The sequence below is a fragment of the Fundulus heteroclitus genome, chromosome 16, assembly GCF_011125445.2.
Source record: "Fundulus heteroclitus isolate FHET01 chromosome 16, MU-UCD_Fhet_4.1, whole genome shotgun sequence".
In the NCBI taxonomy this organism is placed as follows: Eukaryota; Metazoa; Chordata; class Actinopteri; order Cyprinodontiformes; family Fundulidae; genus Fundulus; species Fundulus heteroclitus.
In genome coordinates this window covers 26,674,756-26,694,845 of record NC_046376.1, presented here as the reverse complement: position 1 = coordinate 26,694,845, position 20,090 = coordinate 26,674,756, and the positions used below count along the sequence as shown (strand labels likewise).

Genomic DNA, 20,090 nt, shown 5'->3' with positions numbered 1-20,090 from the left:
CCAGGGGTGGACGATAATTCAGTAAGAATATATAACCATCGATAGACATGTGGTGCAACAGAAAAAAAAGGGTCAATAAAAAGTTCAATAGAAGAACAGCTTAGTCTGTGCAAATTCTCAGTTATCCAGGTCAGCGCAACTAGAACACCTTTCCTTCCTTTTGCATTCTAGTCTATAATGTAGGTTAACTCTACAGTCATTCCATCCTCCCATCCAATTTCAAACGCAGACCCAGGAACACTCCATCACCAAGCTCTGTCCCCTTCAAAGAGTGTGTGTTCTGTTTTCTTTTTTTAAAAAACTTGAAGTTTTGGTAAAAGGTTGATTGAATAAAGGGTTGAGATCAGTGTTTGTTCATTAAGCAACAGAATAACTAGGTCTGCACTTAAATAGGTTTTTATTTTTTTCATAATCATCAATATCGATCAATAGGATTTCTATTTTATCAATATGCTTTTTTTCTATATTGTCCAGCCCTAGCAGGTACAGCCTGGATTACTGCAGCAAAGTGGCGTGGCATGGAGTCGATCGGCTCATGTGTTATGAGAGCCCAGGTGGCTCTGATAGTGAAAATCAACTTTTTCATGATATTCATGATATTCTGAGCAAGACCCTTAACCCCAGATTGCTCCCCAGGCGCCGCACAGTGGCAGCCCACTGCTCCCCAAGGGGATGGGTTAAGATGCAGAAGTGAATTTCTCCATTGTGAGATCAATTAAGTTCAATTATTAATAATAATTATTAATTATATGACTAGCACCTGTACAGTATTTAGTCATTTTGGAGACTATATCTCCATACATGCTGACTATAACAGGAAAGAATGTTATATAACTAGCTATTACATAAAGCTAGTAAAACTACTCTACCAAGTAATATTCAGAGTCTCTTTACTCAGAGAGAAGGGAGTTACAGTCTGAGGGGATGTGGTAACTTTAAAGTTAAAGCAGTGAGAACCATTAGGAAAAGTTTGTGTGTGTCTGTGTGTGGTGTCAAACTTTGGAATTGCTTGGGACCACAGCTCAAGGAGTGTCCAAATATTAACCAGTTCAAAACAAAATACAAAGAAATGGTTCAGGCACAATACATGAATGAGGCAAAAAGTGTCTGAATGTTACTTGTTTTTCCCGGTAGACAAAAATATCACTGATGATTATGTACAATTATTATAATAAGAGGGGTCTTTTGAAATACAAAAATATTTGTAAAATACATAAATATTCATATTTATAAAACACCAATAATTATACTGTGTTCTAATTTATACTTTAGCAGTAACTATAGATTCTAGTATAATATTATGTCACAGTTGCAGTCTGATTCAACTATATATTATGATTCTACCACAGAATTGTGTAGTACGATTAAAAACGCAGATGTAAGATTTGTAGATTTATAGATTGATATGTTGCATATGATCTTCCTTCTCCCATGTTAGAAACATATACGTGCATGATATTCATTCTTGGTATTGCTGTTGTCGTTATTATGGTCATTTCCAAGCATAACGGAGGCCAAGCTATTAAGAAAACAGGATTATCAATTAAGGATGATAGAAAACAAATTAGCTTAAATGAAGAATGATCAGAAATATTGTAAATTTGTTTTTAAATTGGTTAAATCAATTAACTAGTTCAGTCATTTCATTGTTATCTCTTAATTATTCATGAAAATACTTAAACAGGTTAATTGAGTTCATAAGAACTCTACTGAAAGGTCCTGGCAGCCTTGTGGAGTTAATTTCTCTCTGGCTAACCTCAACTAGGCATGGCCAACAGAGGTTCTTTGTATCTGTTTATTTTCTATGGTTTTTTGTAGGTTGATAACCTTGAAAAAACAATAGGTACATAAATTGAATTAAAAATTTGTTCTAACAAACACATTTGATAACCTTTTCAGGTTACGTTAACTTAGAACTTTTTTTACTCACATTTTAATGCACAGTCTTACAGAAGTGGACAAAGAAAGTAAAATCACAGAAATACATTAAAATTTCTCAAAATTATTTACAAAGAGTAGTGATACCAAAACCATCTCTGGGGTTGCCAAACAAAGCAAACAAACTGAAGGAAACAGGTTTCTATATCTCTGTCAATCAAATCTCTCTCCTCCTGATGGCAAGGTAAGCACGCCTAATGCTTCTGTCATGAGACAGCCCTCTTCCATGTAGAAACCAATATTTAACGAAAAACACAATTCTTTTCTGGAGTAAAATAGAAAGCATCTTCTCGGCTTCTTGTGCTCCAGCTCTTAATATTTTGTACATACACACTAACTGCTAAATAACAAAATATGAGACAAAATGGGACGTATACTAAATATAGAAAATACGTAATTTATTGTCATGAATCATCTTCACGCTGTTGATCGTCATATTGATCCTAAACACTATAAATAACAGCCTTGTTTCCATCCTGGCATGTCTGAACAACCCCCAAGGGAATTTCTCGGCGTTGATCCAAAGCAGAAAGGTGTGGTTCGGAAAGGAGGAGGGCCACGGCTGTCAGACGATCCTGGGCAAACGAATCCTGCGTGGTATCAATGAAACAAAAGTCAGCCGGAGGAGTCTGGAGTGAAACCACTTTACAAGGAAGCAATGAGATCTTTTTAATATGCAGTGCTGTGAAAATCATTAACAGATTTCTTTTGTCTTTGTCACACTTAAAAGTACATGCCATGCAAAATCCAATTTTTTAGCCCTTAATACATGTTGTTATGTACCTGGACTCCAGGTGCTGCGTAGATATCTTTATATACTCTTGGGTCATATTTTTATGTTGTTTCAAACAATTACGTCACAATATTTGGTGCAGAGCTGCCAAACAAGGTCATGGACCTCAGACTAACCAATTTCCCAAATATGCCGTTTATATTATTTTTATGCTGAAGGACGGCAAAGACTTTCCACTCTAATAAATTGATACATTAGTAAATTAATAAAGATTGAAAGACAAATTAATTGACTGGCCACAGCCTTTATACTGATTTTTTTATGTTTTCTCCCAAACATCCGTACAGCGTTCATTGGGTAATGAAACTTTTGCAAAAGTTTTATATTTACCTCCATTTAACTCAAACTTTTTTTTTTACAACTTTATTGATCAGAACACTAATTACATGTTCAAATAAGAATCTCAACTTTGCATAGTTACAATAAAAGGGAAATAAAATAGTTATATACAGGAGATCAATTTAACTTGTGCAAGGACAAGGAAAATATATAAATTAACAGGCATTTACATTAAAACCAGTGGAAGCATACAAAACCAATCTCCAAAAGTATAAATACATATAACATATGTATTTAAGGATTTAAAATCAACACTTAAGAGAGACAGAGCCATTTCAGCAATGAGACAATTTCTTGCATCATGTTAACTTTAGCATTTTGTTGAGTCAAATAACTAGAATTATGACATGTCACTACAGATTTTTTTTTGTATATGCCCATATTTGATGGCTAAAAAAAGATAAAGGGAAATAGATTTGACTCGTAAACATTGTCTGTTTAATGCTGTTACGTCTCCCCTGGTATTGGCTCTGTTAACAATATGGCGTCAGTCAACCGGTTATGTTGAGCACTTCCGGTGTTACCATCCTACAGTGAACTTTTAGCAGGCGAGCACTGGCGTTGTTAGTGAAGAAAAATGAGTGTGTTTAAGATTCAATGAAGGCGTTTAAAACTTCTAAAGTTTGGAGTTTCAGGGCAACGAGTTGGTAAATAAAACAGAGGGACTGCACAGAATCTCAACTTCGACCGCAGGTATGGCTACAGCTACGGAGCCGCTTTGGTTTGCAGCGCAACGCAGGCTCGAATGATAACATCCGCTTTTACTACAGGTACGTTTGTACAAATTGTATATGTTATTATTATTATTAGTAGCAGTAGTAATATGACTTTAAAACTTAAAATCCCGACTTCCTGTTGGGCTTTTATTTTTGTCTTACATGGCGGAAATTGGTTTCCAAATCACGGCGTGACGCTCACATGTGTCTGTTTTGAAGGCAATCTGCGCATCTTCGAGAAGAGGCGCTATCTCGTGTTTTCAGGTAAGCCGTCTCTGTCTTCGCTTTTGTATGAACGTAAAAATATAGCCTTGAAGCCAACGTGATATTTGCATGGGTGGTTTTCCAGTTAAGGTGAAGGTATTCCCTAAAAATGCTGCTGTAGCCAGGTAGCTGTGGTTAAAGCCGCTTCTCTGTTATTTGCTCGGATGCGCGATTGCTCGTGAATGTGCAGATCAATGGAGTTCTGGTGCTCTGAAAGGGTTTAGTTTCAAACATATGGCGGCCTGTCGGATGCAGTGTTGAAAAAATACGGAATTTTCCAGGTTTGCATAAGTGCAGTTTTAAAGGGGACACATATCAAGCTTCTCAGTTCTTCATTTTCACACTGAAATCATTCAGTTGTGGTTTATATAAAGTGGAACTAAAATGCTTTGGTCTGAATTCCTCGTCAATGTACCCCCACAGTCCATCTTTTTACCCCAGCTCTGGTGTGTCTTGAGAGCCAACTTTTTTTTGGTGCTGTCCCTTTAAATCTAAAGGAGGCATTTCAAGAGCCTGACCAACCAGGCTCACTAATAGTTCGTTCACACCGCACGTGGTTCCTTTGAAATTTCACCTTAAAGCTATAGTTGGTAATTCTGTTCAGAAACACTTTTTGTTATACTGGGTAAAATGCTTCCATCCTGAAAGTAGTAAATACATCATGTATTCACAAAAAGGAGGTTCAAAAATTGCTTTCTGTAGGAAGGCCTGTTAAAACTGACCAATCCATGTTCCTTGGTCCGAAATGCCAGAGGTTTCTAACAACATTCAAATAAAATACATCAGTTTTATAGGAATAAATTAAACCTTTTATAGAGATGACAGGTCTTTAATGCTTTCCCACTTGTACTGCCTTCTAGTGAAGAGACATACTTTACATACAGAATCAACTCTGTCAAGTTTGGCTTGTGATCAGAGAAGTTCCATCTATGTATGAAAAAATGTGAAATAAGAAGCAGGTTAATTAAGTTTGGGGGGGGGGGGTGTAAATTGTTTTGAAACGCTAAAGCATCACTCTTGCAGTATTCTGTTGCAAAAAGTTTTTCATTAATTGAGTTGAATTTTGTACGATGCTTTTTGAAGCTAAAATGATATGAAGAGTTCTGTTCACCTTTTTTCTAGCCATTGCTTCCTTGATCTAATGAACACTCCCTCAGCTCATATTGTCTAACCTTTCTTGTAAGTTAATGAATTCTAACTTGTCTTCTTCCGATACGTTTTCAGGATAAAGGTGTAACAATGTTGAGTCCCTCCATTTTCCTTTCTTTTTTTTTTTCAGCCAGATCACTGCCAAATGTTCTTAATTACTTTGCCGACTCATTCTTAAATAATTCCCAGTTCACAAATTTTCTGCTCGAGCCTTGTTGAAAAAACAAGATTTAATTGCCTTTTGGCTGTTTCATATTTTGTTAAGCAATTGTTTAGCTTCTAGTAATGTCCTTGGAATTGCATGCTCAGGAGATAAAGATATTGGTCTAAAACTTAACCTAACCGTAACAGTCAAGATGGCAGCCGCAACAGAGTAGTGTTTAAATGATGCCCTTTTGTCCTGAATGAGCTGGAGATAGCTTTAAAAACTCAACAACTGGCTGCTCTAAGAGCTAAAACAGAGCGTATTACTTGGTGTTTGCGTCACATCTGTTATCCATTTGGCCATTTTTGTAGTATGGTGAACGACAGGGTAATGAACAACCAAACATTTTGACCCATCCACTTGTAGCGTCAGTTCAGCATCTTTGAGCTTGGACTACAAAATAAAATAAAAGGCGGATTTGCAAAATTGGTACGCTGGACCTCCATGACCTCATTTAGCAGCTCGGCAGCAAATACTGTGTCAAAAGACAACACCGTTATAGGGTACTAGAGAAAACTGAGCGGCTATCCACGCAGCTCCTGGAGAGACGATATTCAAATTTTATGCATTCATAAAGACTCCACGTACGCAACAAAATGTATTTAATGGTGCAATAAGTGATATTACACCTCTAGATGGAGCTTGAGCACTGTCTGTAGACCAAAACAAGATGTGTATCAAGCCATGCCTGTCTCTATCTCTGCTCCAGCACTCGCCACTCATTTCCCCTTCTCACCCATAGCCTATGAGCCTATCTGCAAAGGATAAATACACAGCAAAACAGCATCGCCTTTCATAGGAACATGTCGAGCGAAAAAGTACCTCATAAATTTATAATGCTGTTAGTAAGAGAACGTTTTGATCCAATGGCCGTGCTCACCGCCATATTGTGCCTGCCGATGGCCTTTTGTGGGCAGGGAGGGGGGGGGGGGGCATGTATTTTTCTAGCTAAAGTAACAACAGGAGCAAGAGCAATGGGCATCAGGCCAAAGGCCTCGCTCACAAGAAAAGCCTAACTCACACTTGTCCACCCGTATCCAAACAAAGGGAATCATTTTAAAAACATTGACATTAAGAAATTAGCTTTATTTTGCTGCATCTAATCCTACTTACCGACAATGTTGAACTGTTTTTCACCAATAAAACCCATCAGTTATGGGAATATCGACAAGCACACCGAGTGATGGGTTCATTCATTTGTTCATTCTGTCGGTCATTATCCATTGCTCTATTCACAGCTGTAAGAAGACCACATGCTGCCATGAACCAAACTGTCATTTGTGAATGGGTTGTCAAAAATACTAAACTGGTGTTAAACAGATACGTTGCTTTCTTTTAATAGTAGCAAAGACTCCTTGTCCACCCCCAACGTCTGTCCCCTTCAAAGGTCTTCTTAGAGGAATGAAGCCGACTCCAAGGCGGAAGAGTGTTTGGCAAGAAAGGATGCCAAGGAGAAAAAGATCTTTGCTAAAATCCAGTCGTGTGCAAGAGGAGGTGGAAGAAAAGTCTGGGGACAGGAGATCTGGCTTGAGGCAAGCAAAAGAAGCGAAGAGGAAAGACAACGGTGTTACAAATGGTGATTTTTTTAATTTTTTTATTTAATATTATTATTTGTTTTTTATGTAGGCAATACCTTTTAGTCTATTTTAGGTTTTATGCTGGTGAAGATTCTCAGTCATCCAGGTCATGGTCATTCCAAAAAAAGTAAAAAAACAAAACAACTGGACTTTCTTTCTGAAGTTTGAAGACGTTTCGCTTCCTATCCAGAAAGCTTTCTCCATAGACCAATTCATTGTTATTGTTTTGATGCGGGTTTTTCGCACATGCGCGCTGGACTGGTAGGCAAAAGGAGAACACAATGGCGGACGCCAACAAAGAAACTGACGAGTTCTCCCCGTATTTTTCTTCTTTAGATAACGTATTACAAGATCGTTTTAAGAGTAAGTTGATGGTTGATGGTATCAGATTGCCAGATCCACACAGCAAAAGCCTGAAGGGACGGAGAAATGCTGGCCAAGTGCTCCGTACGGCGACATATAAAGCTACCTAATAAACACAGCAGGCCAGTACAGACGAGAGAGCATGAAAGCCATGAAACCACTGGACGGCTACAATTATTTCATATCGGGACATGTTCAGACATGTTTGTGTAACATACAAAAGTGGAGTCGGACACAAACAGCGCCTCAGCAAAGAGGAAGACCCGCCACCAGTAGGTTTAAAAAAACCAAATTATTTTGGTGTTTTTGTCTTGCTAATCCTCTTCACAGACTCATGCCAGAGGTTTTACATACGTATACTATTACGAAATGAACATTTATGTCTTGACTTAAGTATATATTCTAATTTTCATTTAGACAATTATTTAAGTAGAACAATGACTAGTGCAGAATTAAATTGTATTTACCGGAGATGAAGTGTAGACTGCATATTCTGTCGTGGTATGATGGCTCCCACAGTCGATTGGGATTGTCTGCCTGCATCCTTTTCATTGAAATTATCCGTTTCAAGAAACGTACATCCTACAATTTGGAATGCCTCTGTATGCAACCGGGAGCACAAGTCGTAGGCATTGTTTAGATTCAAAACATAAACGAACTAAAACTACACTCTAATTCACCCATTTTGTCATGGTAGTAGACGAGAACAGTACTGCTTTTAGCTACCAGCGTGACCCGGATGTAGCTCTTGACGTCACGTGTGAATTGGTCTATTCAAAATGTCTGGAGTAGTGTGGAGTTGCGAGCTTTATAGTACTACCCAACAAAGGCCTTGTAATAGCTTAGATAACATGCAAATTAAACGGAAAGTGGTCCACGCCTCTGCAATGGGGAGTCGTTAGGGTCGTTATTGGCCTGGCTTACAAGAGCGATGTCCTTAAGGACAAAGGACACTCTTTTGGCAGTCTGCTCACATTTTGGACAAAGAAGACAGATGGTTTGAAAGTGGCGTGAAGGAAGCCATCCAAATTAAGAGAGAAAAAACAACAATCTTAAACAGAGGAGGAGGACTTAGGTTCCAACTCTCAAAAACTTACAACACAGCAATAGGGTTGATTCTTTCCAATTATCACCTCAATCCTCACCTCCATAACATCGCTCCTGTAAGCCGGGCCAACAACGACCCTAACGACTCCCCATTGCGGAGGCGTGGACCACTTTCGGTTTAATTTGCAGGCCAACAATGACCTTAACAACTCCCCACTACTAAGGGGGTGGACCTGTTTCGGTTCAATTTGCATGTTATCTAAGCCATTTGTTTTGTTTTTTAACTTTTGTGGAATATGTTTGGTTTCATTGATTTTTGTATTTGAAAACATAGCTCACCAAACGTTTCAAGGGAAATTATAAAAACATGTGCATTTTGTTTAGTGTGCTGGTAATCTAGAAGCATCATAACATATTTTAACGATATATTTGTGGCTTTTATCTTTCTAGGAATCTGGTATGTAACTTGTGAAAACAAAGAAGGAGTTATGGATATAGAAAAGCTGAAAAGAGGTGAGCAAAAGAAGTCATATGAACATGCAATGTTCTCTTTTTTTATGTACTATATTTGAAATTGTAGAGGAAGGATGTCAGTGTGAGTATACGTGTTAATATGCATCAGACTGTGCAGTCAAAGACAGCGTCGTATGTTGCTGTAGAATCTCAGTTCTCTTGAGCGTGATGATCCTAAATCCTTGAATAGAAGGAAACAATCTCCGTCTCCTGCTTCTCATGGGAACGACTTCTTCATATCAGATCATAACTGCAAGAAGAGCCGATCTCCACTGTGAGAAGTTCTCCACTTTCACAAGTCGGCTTTTACAGTGCTGTCTCTTGTCTTGCTGAGTGACGATGTTATCTCAGAGGTGTAAGAGGTGGGTTGACCTCCTCAGTCCACCTTCCCACCTTATTCCTTATTCCACTGATGTGATCATGTCATCATCTGAAAATGTCCATAGAGCCGTTTACTTGTTGAGAATGTGCTGCATTGAGTGTTAATGCTTATGATAATATAGTTTAAACAGACGTGCTTATCCTCATATTCATGTCAGGCTAACGTTCATATATTGAAGTTATCAGGCCACCACAGTAAATAAAACAAATTTGTCCTTTTTCAGTTGTAACACAACAGAAAAAAACGGAAAAGGACACATTTATCCCTTTGGATCCCGCGCTCCCGACACAAGTGATACTAATTCTGTCGGAGATAACTAGCTGGACATTGAAGTCTTTCTCTTTAACGACCACCCCGTGTTCCCCAATCAGAACAGACTCCGCCGACGTCTTCACAGCCGGGAGACGCTCAGTGCTCCAGACTCCGTGGGACTTTTCAGTGCAGCCATCCTCAAAACCTGGGTCTGTTTACAAATATTTACCAAGGCAGCTAAAAATGTGTCATGAGTCTGAACGCTCTTTCACCTGGTGGGAGTGTGATTTTACCTGGGTGTGAACCCAGCTGACTGAGCTAAAAGGAAAGGAGCGACGACTCGGCTCAGGAGAAACATCAAAGGCGGCTGCACACTTGGTTGCACCTCGCTGACTCTCCGCTGACATTTTAAACTTCAGAGTTGAGCGAACCTATTGGCTATTTCTTGCGACAAATTCCTACATTTGCCACAGCAGCACTCACCGCACCTGTCAGTCTGTGGTGCAGAGAGGCTGTAGGAGCACGCATGTGGCAGCTGCCTTGGAGGCTTCTTCCCGCCGAGCAGTTTATAGTGATGTCGCGTATGCAGTTATGAAATTAAGATCTGCACGTACCTGTCTGCAAACTCACGTTCGCCTTATTATGAAACAGAAATAGGATGTTATCTGGCGCTATTTAGAAAGGGTCATTTTAATTATGTTAACCGTGAACACGCACAGACGTATAATAATTACTACATGCCCTGAGCTTCTTGGGGGTGGGCAGTGTTGTTGGCAGGGCGGGGCGCCCCCTTTGTTGAATGGTACGGGAAACACTGCAAATGGCTCACATCCTAAGGGCCCTATGTGTTCAATGGTCCTAACAATGACTTGTTAATTTAGAACACTCAGAATGAGAATAAAACAAGAAAACAATTTCATATACTTCCTAAAGACAAACACAAACATACGGTGGGTTGGACATCATAAATACCCATTTTTAATGTACAAAAGGCCATTTAGAAATAAGGGCCGACTGTAAAGCGCAGTGGTGGAAGTCTTAAGGTGTGGGTTACTACGATGTCTCACATGGATTAAAGATTTCGATCGCTCCAACCGATTTCTATCAATCAGAAAATGACAGAGAAAAATGGATCCACTTGATATTGTTTCCGTTCTATTTAGAGTTTTTATCTAAGGTATTAAACTGAACCTGCTCTCAACCAATGAAACCTGGCAGATCCGTGGCAACTCCCATTGTAAGTGTGTCTATCGCTGCTTGCCCCTCTTGCCGTGGTATTTCCACCTGTTGCCATGTCATATGTCCGTGTTTATTCCCTCGCTTCAAGTAACTAAGCTGATAAACGTGTGTGACCAACCAGGGATCTCCTCCTGATTGCTTGTTATGTTTTTATTTAAAACACAAAGAAGAGAAGCTAGCTCAGGCTAATTTTGCATGAAAGTCAGACATATCGACCGTCGACGGTGGTGTTAAGAATAAATGGAGATCGGCATCACTGAGAAGATTGTCGGGTCGTGCAAAAAGCTTAACCTGCCTGGCGTATGTGCATAATATGCCACCAAATACGGCACGTTTTCTGCAGCACACCTCTTTACCTGTGAAACAGCTACAGAAAGCACATGTATCTATGGCCGACCGTGTGAAGTAGACGATGTAATGATGCAAGCTGCTGTTATTTGCACTAGTTGCAAATGTGTCTTCCGTCACACATTTTGCCAAAAGTGTGACGGAGGAACTTGCTTAATGCTGCAAAGATGAAAGTAAGTTAACCGGGGGATGTTATGGATGTGGAAAGTGAAGGAGAGGATGGAGAGGGCTGTCCAGGAGGACGCCAAGGCTCTGAAGCTGGAAAGTGGGACAGACACAGGAATTGTCAGTGGATATTGATTTGGTTAATGTTGACATGGCACAATAAGCAAGTGTGGTTCATAATGTGGCATGGCGTGCACGTCCGTGTGAGTGTATATGTATATATGGGGTGACTAGAAAACATTTACGTCAAATTGATTATTTTTGCTTTAACCCCTGTGTCTCAGATACTGAGATTGATTTTGACATAATGTCCTGCATTATATTAACAATAAGGGGGCTTAAACTTCTCAATAAGCTGAAACTGTTTTGCTTAAACCCAACCATAATTGAGCGGGGCAGTGTGACTGCCTGCAGAGACTGAAGATGTTTTTCCAAAAGCTTCTTGAAGCCTATCAAATTTCTGGGTTACAAAAGAGAAAAAAATAAATGTTTTTTAATTTGCTTGCTGGTAATTAATGGGCATTTTAATCCTAGGCTGTTTGAAGCCTAATGCCTTCTGTAAACAATGTTTTCAAAACTGTTCTTATTTGTATAAAGTGTATGACCTTGATTTGCCTTTTAGGGGAGAGTTGCATCAAGTGTGACGGTCTGTGGTTTACCCCTCCTGCCTTTGAGGAGTTTGCAGGAAGAGGTGCATGTAAAAAATGGAAAGCCAGCATATTCCACGAAAGAAGACCTCTGATACACTGGTTTGATGTAATTACCTATTTTTCTGTTTTGTTAACTCAAATCATTAAACTCCTGAACAAAAGCTAATCAGCATGGACATGTCTGGTCTTACAGAAAGGTATCTTGTCCACTACTGGATATCTAAGAAGAGGAGCCGAGCCTGTGAGGGTAATTGACCAACACCGGGATTTAGCTAAGATATTTCTCCTGTGATTCCTCCTCTTTGGGGTTTCCACTTTTCATTTCATTAGCATCTTTTATTTGTATCCATCTAACCCCACTTTTTGCGTCTGTCACACCAACAACCTTCATGTCATTTTTCCCTCCATCCATAAATCTCTCATTTGCTCTTCCTCTCAGCCAGGGGTTCCCAAAGTACCGAGTGATGATCCTAAATTTCTGAGTTTACAATGTGAGAGATGTACTTGTTTTTTAGTGTTGTACCGATACCAGTATCGGCCGGAGCGCCGATACCGCACTAAAATGGTGGTATCGGTATCGGCGAGTACCAACAAATAGGTCACAGATACCATTTTGATGTTCTCTCTCCCGACACTCACTAGTTCTACTGGATTCACTTTGTATTAGTCTTTTCTCCTGCTTTAATAAGGTAGCAGCTTGACAAAGCCATGATAGCAATTATTTTACATCCAAGTAGTATGCAGTTCTTCATATATACACACACATAAATTTCAAAGTAATGGCAGGGCAGTCAAACTTTTTTAAAGTAGCAGGCCGCACACTATCAAGTAGGAGGGTGCACTTATGCCGGTGCCAGAGCCCCGGAGGGGAGAATTTTGAAAAATAGACTCTCCCTGATATATTTTGGAAGCTTTCAAGACAGGTGATTATTTAAACAAGTCAGATTGCATGTTTCAAATTCAATAAAAGGCAAAAAATGTGAATGATCAATTCTTCAAAAACATCTCTTTTTTATCATTATTCTTAAAACATTATTTTTTCACATTATGTTATCATGTTTTAACAAGGTAAGGTAATCTCCATTTGCATAAAAGTTCTGTTCTAAAAACGATCGTAACATTTCTTCACGAACAAAGTCGAATTTTTATGATAAAAATACAGGGTTGGAAACCGATAACAAAGCATAACTTTAGAAAACGCTCAACATTCGTCATTTTAACTCAGGGGGAAGAGTTTTCATAATTTTACTAGTTCTCACAATTGCCAAAATTTGCGACCCACCACCACCCCACTAAGAGGGGGTCGCTGGTCTCTGGCGCAGTTATTTTGGGGTTCTCAGGCTGAGAAGTTTGGGAATCCCTGTCTCCTGCCTGGCTGTTCCAGCCTCCACATCATTCTCCCAATACCCTCACTACCCCTCTTTGTACATGTCCAAACCTTCCAGTCTGGCCTCTTGACTTTAGCTCTAAAACATCTAACATGAGCTATCCCTCTGGTGTCCCTCCCAAAGAGAACCTCAGCGCCTTCATCACGGTTACCTCCAGCTCTGCCTCCTGTCTCTTGCTGGTTTCTCTCTCTGAACACTCTCCTGTACTTCCTCGTTCCACCACCAAGTCTCCTTGTCAGCTTTCTTCCAGCCTACTCTCCTATCTGTCTCCCCTGATAGCATTAGCTGGAGTTGTCCAGTCATCTGGAAGCACCTCCTGGCCACTTAGAGTCTGTCTCCACTCCTCCCTGAAAACCTTCATTCTTTTTCAGCTTCTTTTTCTATCATCGATATACGTCTATCCATCGATGTCATCATGTCAGCTAATTATCTAGCTTTTCCTGCCATAGTCCCAACATTCAGAGTCCCTCCTCCCAGTCCTAGAGTCTTGCCTTTCCTCATCTCTCTCTCCCTACGAACACCTTTCCTTCCTTCTCTTATTTGATAACCAACAGTAGCTCAGTTTCCTCTGGTACCATGTGGGTCAGCGTTGGCATGTTCTTGACTCTCATGGGAAATTAAATTATGCAAAAGTTTTATGCCAGATGCCCTTCCTGAAGCAACCCTTTCCATTTATGTGGGCTTGGGACACAGGACGCTTCTTGGGGCTGCATTATTTAATTAATTGTCCAATAATCCTAAATTATCATTCGGGGTTTAATTTATTCTTTATTTACTTACAGCAGAAGATTAAATCAACAAAAAGCGGCGGCAAGTTCCAGGGAATTTTACGCAATAAATATCTGAGATCGTCCACCGCAGTGACCCGAAGAAGTATGTCCTCAGGAGGATGTAGCGCCACAGAAAAGGCAGAAATAACGTCTAGAGAAGATTCTGGTGCTAAAGGTGACAGCCATCAATCTGATGAGGATGAAAAACTAAATGATGACCCAAACCAAATGGAGACAGAAGATGGAGCTCTGCTTGCTGCTGCAGATTACTCTAAAGACCACAACGGAACAAAAGGTAGCGGCGTCTTCCTACAATTCATTGAAATTACAGCTGAAAGCAGTGTTGGTGGTATAAATGCTGCTTAACGTCACAGAGGAAGGTGTTCATACCCCTTTAAATTTCTCACGTTGTGTCAAGCTAAACCCACACATCAGCGTATTTTATTGTGACTTTAAACACCTGACTCTAGGTCTGGAGCCACATGCAGCTCTTTATCATTCTTGGCCAAAGTTATGATGAGAAATGTTTTTAAATGTACAGGGAATAAAAACTAGTTCTAGTTCTATCATTCTGGTTGCTATCATTGTGTGCAAATAGAGGTTGAAAAATGACAGGAAAAAATCCTGTTTATTTTCAACCTATATTTGCACACAATGATGATAGTAATAATAACCAGGAATTGTTTTTTTCTTTAGCTCCTTTGTTCTGTTATTATACTGCAAGCCACATCTTGGTTTTCCATAAATTTGAAGCATTTCATTCAAGGAGAGGGTTTTCATGTCTTTTTATAGAAGTTTAATATTTTTCTTCTAAAACCTAAAGTTAGATATGTTTAGTTCTTTAATTCATCTAGAAAATAAACATATTGTATCACATGATTCATTTGCTTTTTGTTTAAAAGGGTCTAATAAGTTTTTCTCCAGATTTATTAAGAATCAGGACAGAAAGGGCTTTTTGGATTGTAGTGTTTGCTGATCCATGTGATAGGCCATCAAAATGTTGTGCATAGTTGTGAACTGGAAGAAAAAAATCTATGGTTCTAAGTAAAAATCTGAAAATGTTGCCAAGCTGTGTTACTTGGTTGTTGGTTGGGCGGTATGAGGGGAATAAAAATGGACCTGGTGCACCAGAGGTCACCTCAGTCTTGGTCTTTATGCTGCTGTCAGAATGGCTCTGGTTAGATGAAACCAAACCACAACTACACATCCAGCTGTAATGTGAAAATGTTTAAAGGCAAAGAATAGTCTTTTTTTTGTTTTTTTTCTAGGACCTTTGTAACCAGATGTCTGAATATTTCTGTTTTGCAGAAAGACACAAAGACGTGGACCTTGTTAAAACCAAGAAACCTGAGTTGCAGATTGAGACCAAGGTGATCATCAAAAGACTTTCAGTGGTGAGAAGGAGAACAGAGTTGTTTTTGTCTGAGGTGTCTAATAAAATATCAATATCAATTCTCCGTTTGCACATCTTGTTTTGCTGGATCATTCAGTGAGAGGTTTACATACCCCCATCAAAGGCATGAATGTCACTCATCTGTAGGTTTTGAATTAAAATTTTACATTTTTGTGGTATTTATGTTGCCTTTATTTGACAGTAAGCTGACAGGAAATGGGGATGAGAAAGAGGGGGAGGACGGGCATGTCGGTGGAAAGCAATGGTTTTGTTGAGTTCTCAGGAAGAGAGCTGTCACCATCTTAATACGGTACGGTCATATATTGTGACAGCTAGTACAGATTAGGTTCTGCACCTTTGTTTTTACTCTCATGGCACATGGATTTGTGTCAGAGTGACGTTAAAGAAGTATTATTTTGCACCAATATGCATTGGGTTCAACAGGAGATGGCAGTGTTCAGCGGCTAAACAAGCATGGTCTCCGTGTGCAACCCAAGTAGCCCACTATGCTGAAACAGCTCTAATTTTTTTTTTTTAAAGCAAAATACACATTCCTTGGTGGATGTTTACATTAAACTCCATGAAACTAATGTTACCCCTTGCCGCTTAGCTGTGATCTGTGTAGCATCTTATTTGAGGCCACATTAAAACTAAACAAAGGCAACAGCGCCTTCTGGAATGACAATATACAACAGTGACAGGATCTGGTTCACACGCGTCCCTTAAAAGCTCCCAGTTATTTGGACAGCAATGCTGATAACAAATATTCTAGCAAGTTTGACGACGCTTTATGTTTGGGGACAAGAACTTGGTTGGACGAGACCATTTGGGGTGACCTTCACAATGACAGTTCTCTAGGTCAAAGTTTGCTCTGCGTTGGAGTTGAGTTTGTTGCCCGACTAGAACCGTCAATGAGCAAAATCTGACGTCAGTGCTGTAAAGCAGGAATAGGGTCTTGGCAGGATAACTTTGAGTTTTTAAACTTTTAACACTGCTCGTTTTTTTTTTTTTTTATACACAGCCCTGTCGATGTGTGAACCAGAACACGAAAGTAGCATAGCATTTGGTTTTGCACATTTGCCCTTCGGTTAATTTTGCACTCCTCTGGTGTTCTTTTACAGACGAAGACGGAAAGTGGGGCGACCGTGCTTCCCGTGGAAGGTCTGTGTGTGTTTAATGTTTGATGTACTCAAATCCTCCTGCTTTAAAAAGTTCTGATTTTGATGTGTCATGTATAAATAGATAGTTGGTGTGAGCCTCTGGAAGCAAACGTACCCAGCGAGGAGCCTGAAGACGACACGGCTGTCCCTGAAGCCGATGGAGAAGGAACCGTGAAGGAGTTGAACAGCAGCAGCGGCGTCAGTACCACTCCTGCAGAGATTGACACCAGTGACAATGGAGACAAGACTGGTGAGGTTCTGTTAGCTTGAGCCCTTCTTATGTGATTCTTTTTACAATCTATTTAGCCACTTAAGATGAGGGTGAAATGGATGTACGGCTGGAGATGAGAGAGTGAAAACAAAAATGAAATCAAGACAACAGAGCTCCCAGAAATATCAGTAGCCGAGGACAATGGACTGTACGGTGCAACTGAACATGTAGACGTGGCCTGTAGTTCACTTCTCAAGAAGGAAATAAGGGATCCAGTGTGAGTTTAGAAACTATTTGGAAGGGTAATTTATTTAAAAAAAAAGCTGTGAAAATGATCTTTTTATTCACTTTATAGGCCTTTCTGCTGCACCCTTAAATGTGTTGCTTGAATGTGTCTACAACAACAACACGGATGAAGGCAAAACGGAGCATGACAAAGCAGAAGTGGAAACGTCAGGGAAATGGTAAGATGACACTGTCGCATTACATTCATCGGCAAAGAATGAGTTTTTTTTCATTTTTATTTTTTCCTCCCTGAAGCGTCCAAGTGGCAGATTACCCTCGGGCCTCAGAAAGGGTGCAGGACGGCGCCTCGGGGGGCCCGGAAGGCGCTGATGTGGATGCACTGGATCTGGATCAACTGAAGAGGGAAAAACTAAAACTGCAGCTGAGGGTTTTAAGATTACAAGAGCAATATTACACGTTGATGCTAAATGACTTTAAAAAATGATGTGAAGAGCTTTATTGACAACAGAATGTCCAGCTTTAACGGCGATCGGGATCGGCTGAAATAGACCCCGGCAATCAACGTTGTGAATAGTTTTTAACATTTCTTTACATTTTGTAGGTGATTTGAGGATTTGGTTATACCACACTAACAAAAAAAGTTGGTGAACTCTGATTTTAAAGCTTAAAATGCATATTTTGATAATTTTTATAACTATTCCTTTTAAGAGGTGTTTAAGATTGTAAATCACCACTAATATCCATGTCATAAATCAAGAAAAATGTAGTCACAGTTTAAAGTTGCCAAAGAGTGTTCATGCTTTGTCTGGAAGGACCAAGTTAGAAAGAGATGTTCTCCTGAGAGAAAAGTAGCAATGACAAAGACTCTAGCTTGGGGCTGGACGATATAGAAAAAAAAGCATATCGATAAAATAGAAATCATGTTGATCGATATCAATAATTATCTATAAATTCAAAACATATATTTTAAGTGCAGCCCTATATATTGTTATTGAATTATCGTCCAGCACTACTCTAGCTCGTAACTGGGTTCATAAAGTGCAGATTTGTATGTGGATTCATACAGTGAGGTGGAGGAAGTGAGAAGGGCGCATCGCTGTTGTTTCTCAAACCGGCACCCCACAGTAGAATTTAAAAGCACTCTGTGACGCGCCCAGCCGGCCTGTAATTCACCTTGGTGGTGAATAACTTGATTATAAGAACAGTAACCCGGAACACTAGATTTCTGTTTTGGGTTCTGACCAGCATTGTTACTCCGATGGCCAGAAACGTTGGCCTCTCATTTCTCCAAACTGTTACCATGTAACTTTGATTCAACTGTGGCTGCTATGATTTCACATTTCTGATAATAGGCAGCATATGTTTTACTAATGAGGGGTTAGCTGTTTTATACGGAGACCCTCTGGTGACATGGACAGATTTTGTTTTTGAAGATGTTAAGTCGTGGCCATGAGATGGATAAGTTATGGCCACGGGTTATATTACACGAGATGCATAAATCTAAGCCTTCGGTTTAGCCTGCGGGATGATGTTCAGCAGACACGAGTGGGTCCAGGGATACGATGATTAACTGTACATCCTTTTTCGCTAAGTAACAGTGGGGAAAAAAAATACTTTTTTTGCCACGTCTGGTATCAGCATAATTTATACTTAATAATACGGGATTGGGTGGATTTTCCCCCGATTGGGGCACTACGCGGTGGGAAAAATGCATAAATAAAGACTGTAAAGGGCTCCTTTAGAGGGAACAGGAGGAATGATGGATCTGAGCTGAAGCTCCGATGTTACAAGTTCCTTAAAATGACCCTTAAAAGTGCGCACTTAAATTACATGTAACGTAATTTTGCGCACCTGAATTAAAGCGCAATATGCCTGTTTATTAGAACGAAACTTATAAACAGAATGTTATGGTACCGAGTCTTTTGACCCACACGCAGAACACATTGAGGAGGTAGAGATCAGAGTTTTTAACAAGTTTATTAAATATAAAGCTCAAGACATGTTGTGAGTCCTCTGGACGTCTGGTAACAGCGGGAGGTGGTAATCGAAAAAAAAGGCAGCGCTCAGCCGCCCGCAGCACCATGACACAGAATAAGAGGCTTTTTATACTGGATCTGGTTAGCAGAACTATTCTCTGATCCAGCGTGCAGCCATGACTGGTTCTGAATGAAGGATTTATCTGGCAGCTGTTCTCCCCACTTCCCTCTGCAATCCGGACGGTACCGTCTTACTGTCACCACTGCTTAAGACCAAAAGTATTTATAACTCTGATCGCTCTTCCTGCTGCTCTGTTAACATGAACTGCAGCAGGAATAATTACTGATGGCCACAAGCTGTGAAAGAAGCTGAAACAGCCCGACAGATGGCAGAGTTTAGATTGAGGTCTGTGTAGTCAGTGAAATGCGCGTGTCACACGGTCAATGTGTGTAAGCTTATTACCACTCTCTGTTTAATTGGAAGTGATCGCAGGATGTCATAGTTCATTCCAAGGTTGAAATAAAATGAAATCAAGTCTGTCTATGTTCTCCATATTGCTTGAATGTATGCTACACAACCATAAAGGAGCTCCCTCACAAATCACTATCTGTATCACAACATAGATAAGTTGTGGCCACACGTTACTAATGCGTGGCCACAACTTATCTTATGTCGTGGCCACACATTAGTAAGTCGTGGTCACGACTTAACATCTTCAAAAAAAAAAAATTCTGTCCATGTCACCAGAGGGGCTCCGGCTTTGTAGTTTTATAGTATTATAGCTATTAATAGTTCAGTTCTTTTAAAAGGTTACAAGGCTGCATGCTTTATCTTGGTAGAGTAAGCAGTATCAGTGTTTTCCTAACGTGCTAAGAATTTATTTAGAAATGTTCTGCTTCTGTGTTTTTGTTCTAAAGGTTTTTATTTTTTGTTTTTTATATTAAATTAAAAAAAACTTCAACCAAGATTTCTGTTACCTGTCTCATTATTGACATTCTGCCATGA

The 20,090-nt window shown here is 39.8% G+C and overlaps 1 protein-coding gene across 5 annotated transcripts; it reads left to right on the top strand.

Annotated features, from left to right (window-relative positions):
- Positions 1 to 3,795: 3,795 nt before the first annotated feature.
- On the top strand, positions 3,796 to 19,163 carry LOC105933507. 5 transcript variants are annotated; one of them, XM_012873087.3, is made up of 12 exons: positions 3,796 to 3,840; positions 4,006 to 4,050; positions 6,792 to 6,980; positions 8,842 to 8,904; positions 11,913 to 12,046; positions 12,134 to 12,187; positions 14,111 to 14,393; positions 15,407 to 15,492; positions 16,613 to 16,652; positions 16,734 to 16,901; positions 17,218 to 17,326; positions 17,403 to 19,163. In XM_012873087.3, the coding sequence occupies exons 1-12, from the start codon at positions 3,816 to 3,818 to the stop codon at positions 17,590 to 17,592; spliced, it is 1,386 nt and encodes a 461-aa protein (XP_012728541.3). In that variant the 5' UTR covers positions 3,796 to 3,815; the 3' UTR covers positions 17,593 to 19,163. The 5 variants fall into 5 exon arrangements, 4 of the variants coding, with proteins under 4 accessions (XP_012728541.3, XP_036004346.1, XP_036004347.1 ...); XR_004932990.1 differs by lacking the exon at positions 17,403 to 19,163 and adding an exon at positions 16,958 to 17,139 and having other exon boundaries at positions 3,809 to 3,840; positions 6,747 to 6,980; positions 16,734 to 16,849; positions 17,218 to 17,322; XM_036148453.1 differs by having other exon boundaries at positions 3,809 to 3,840; positions 6,747 to 6,980; positions 14,114 to 14,393.
- The last annotated feature ends 927 nt before the right edge of the window (positions 19,164 to 20,090 follow it).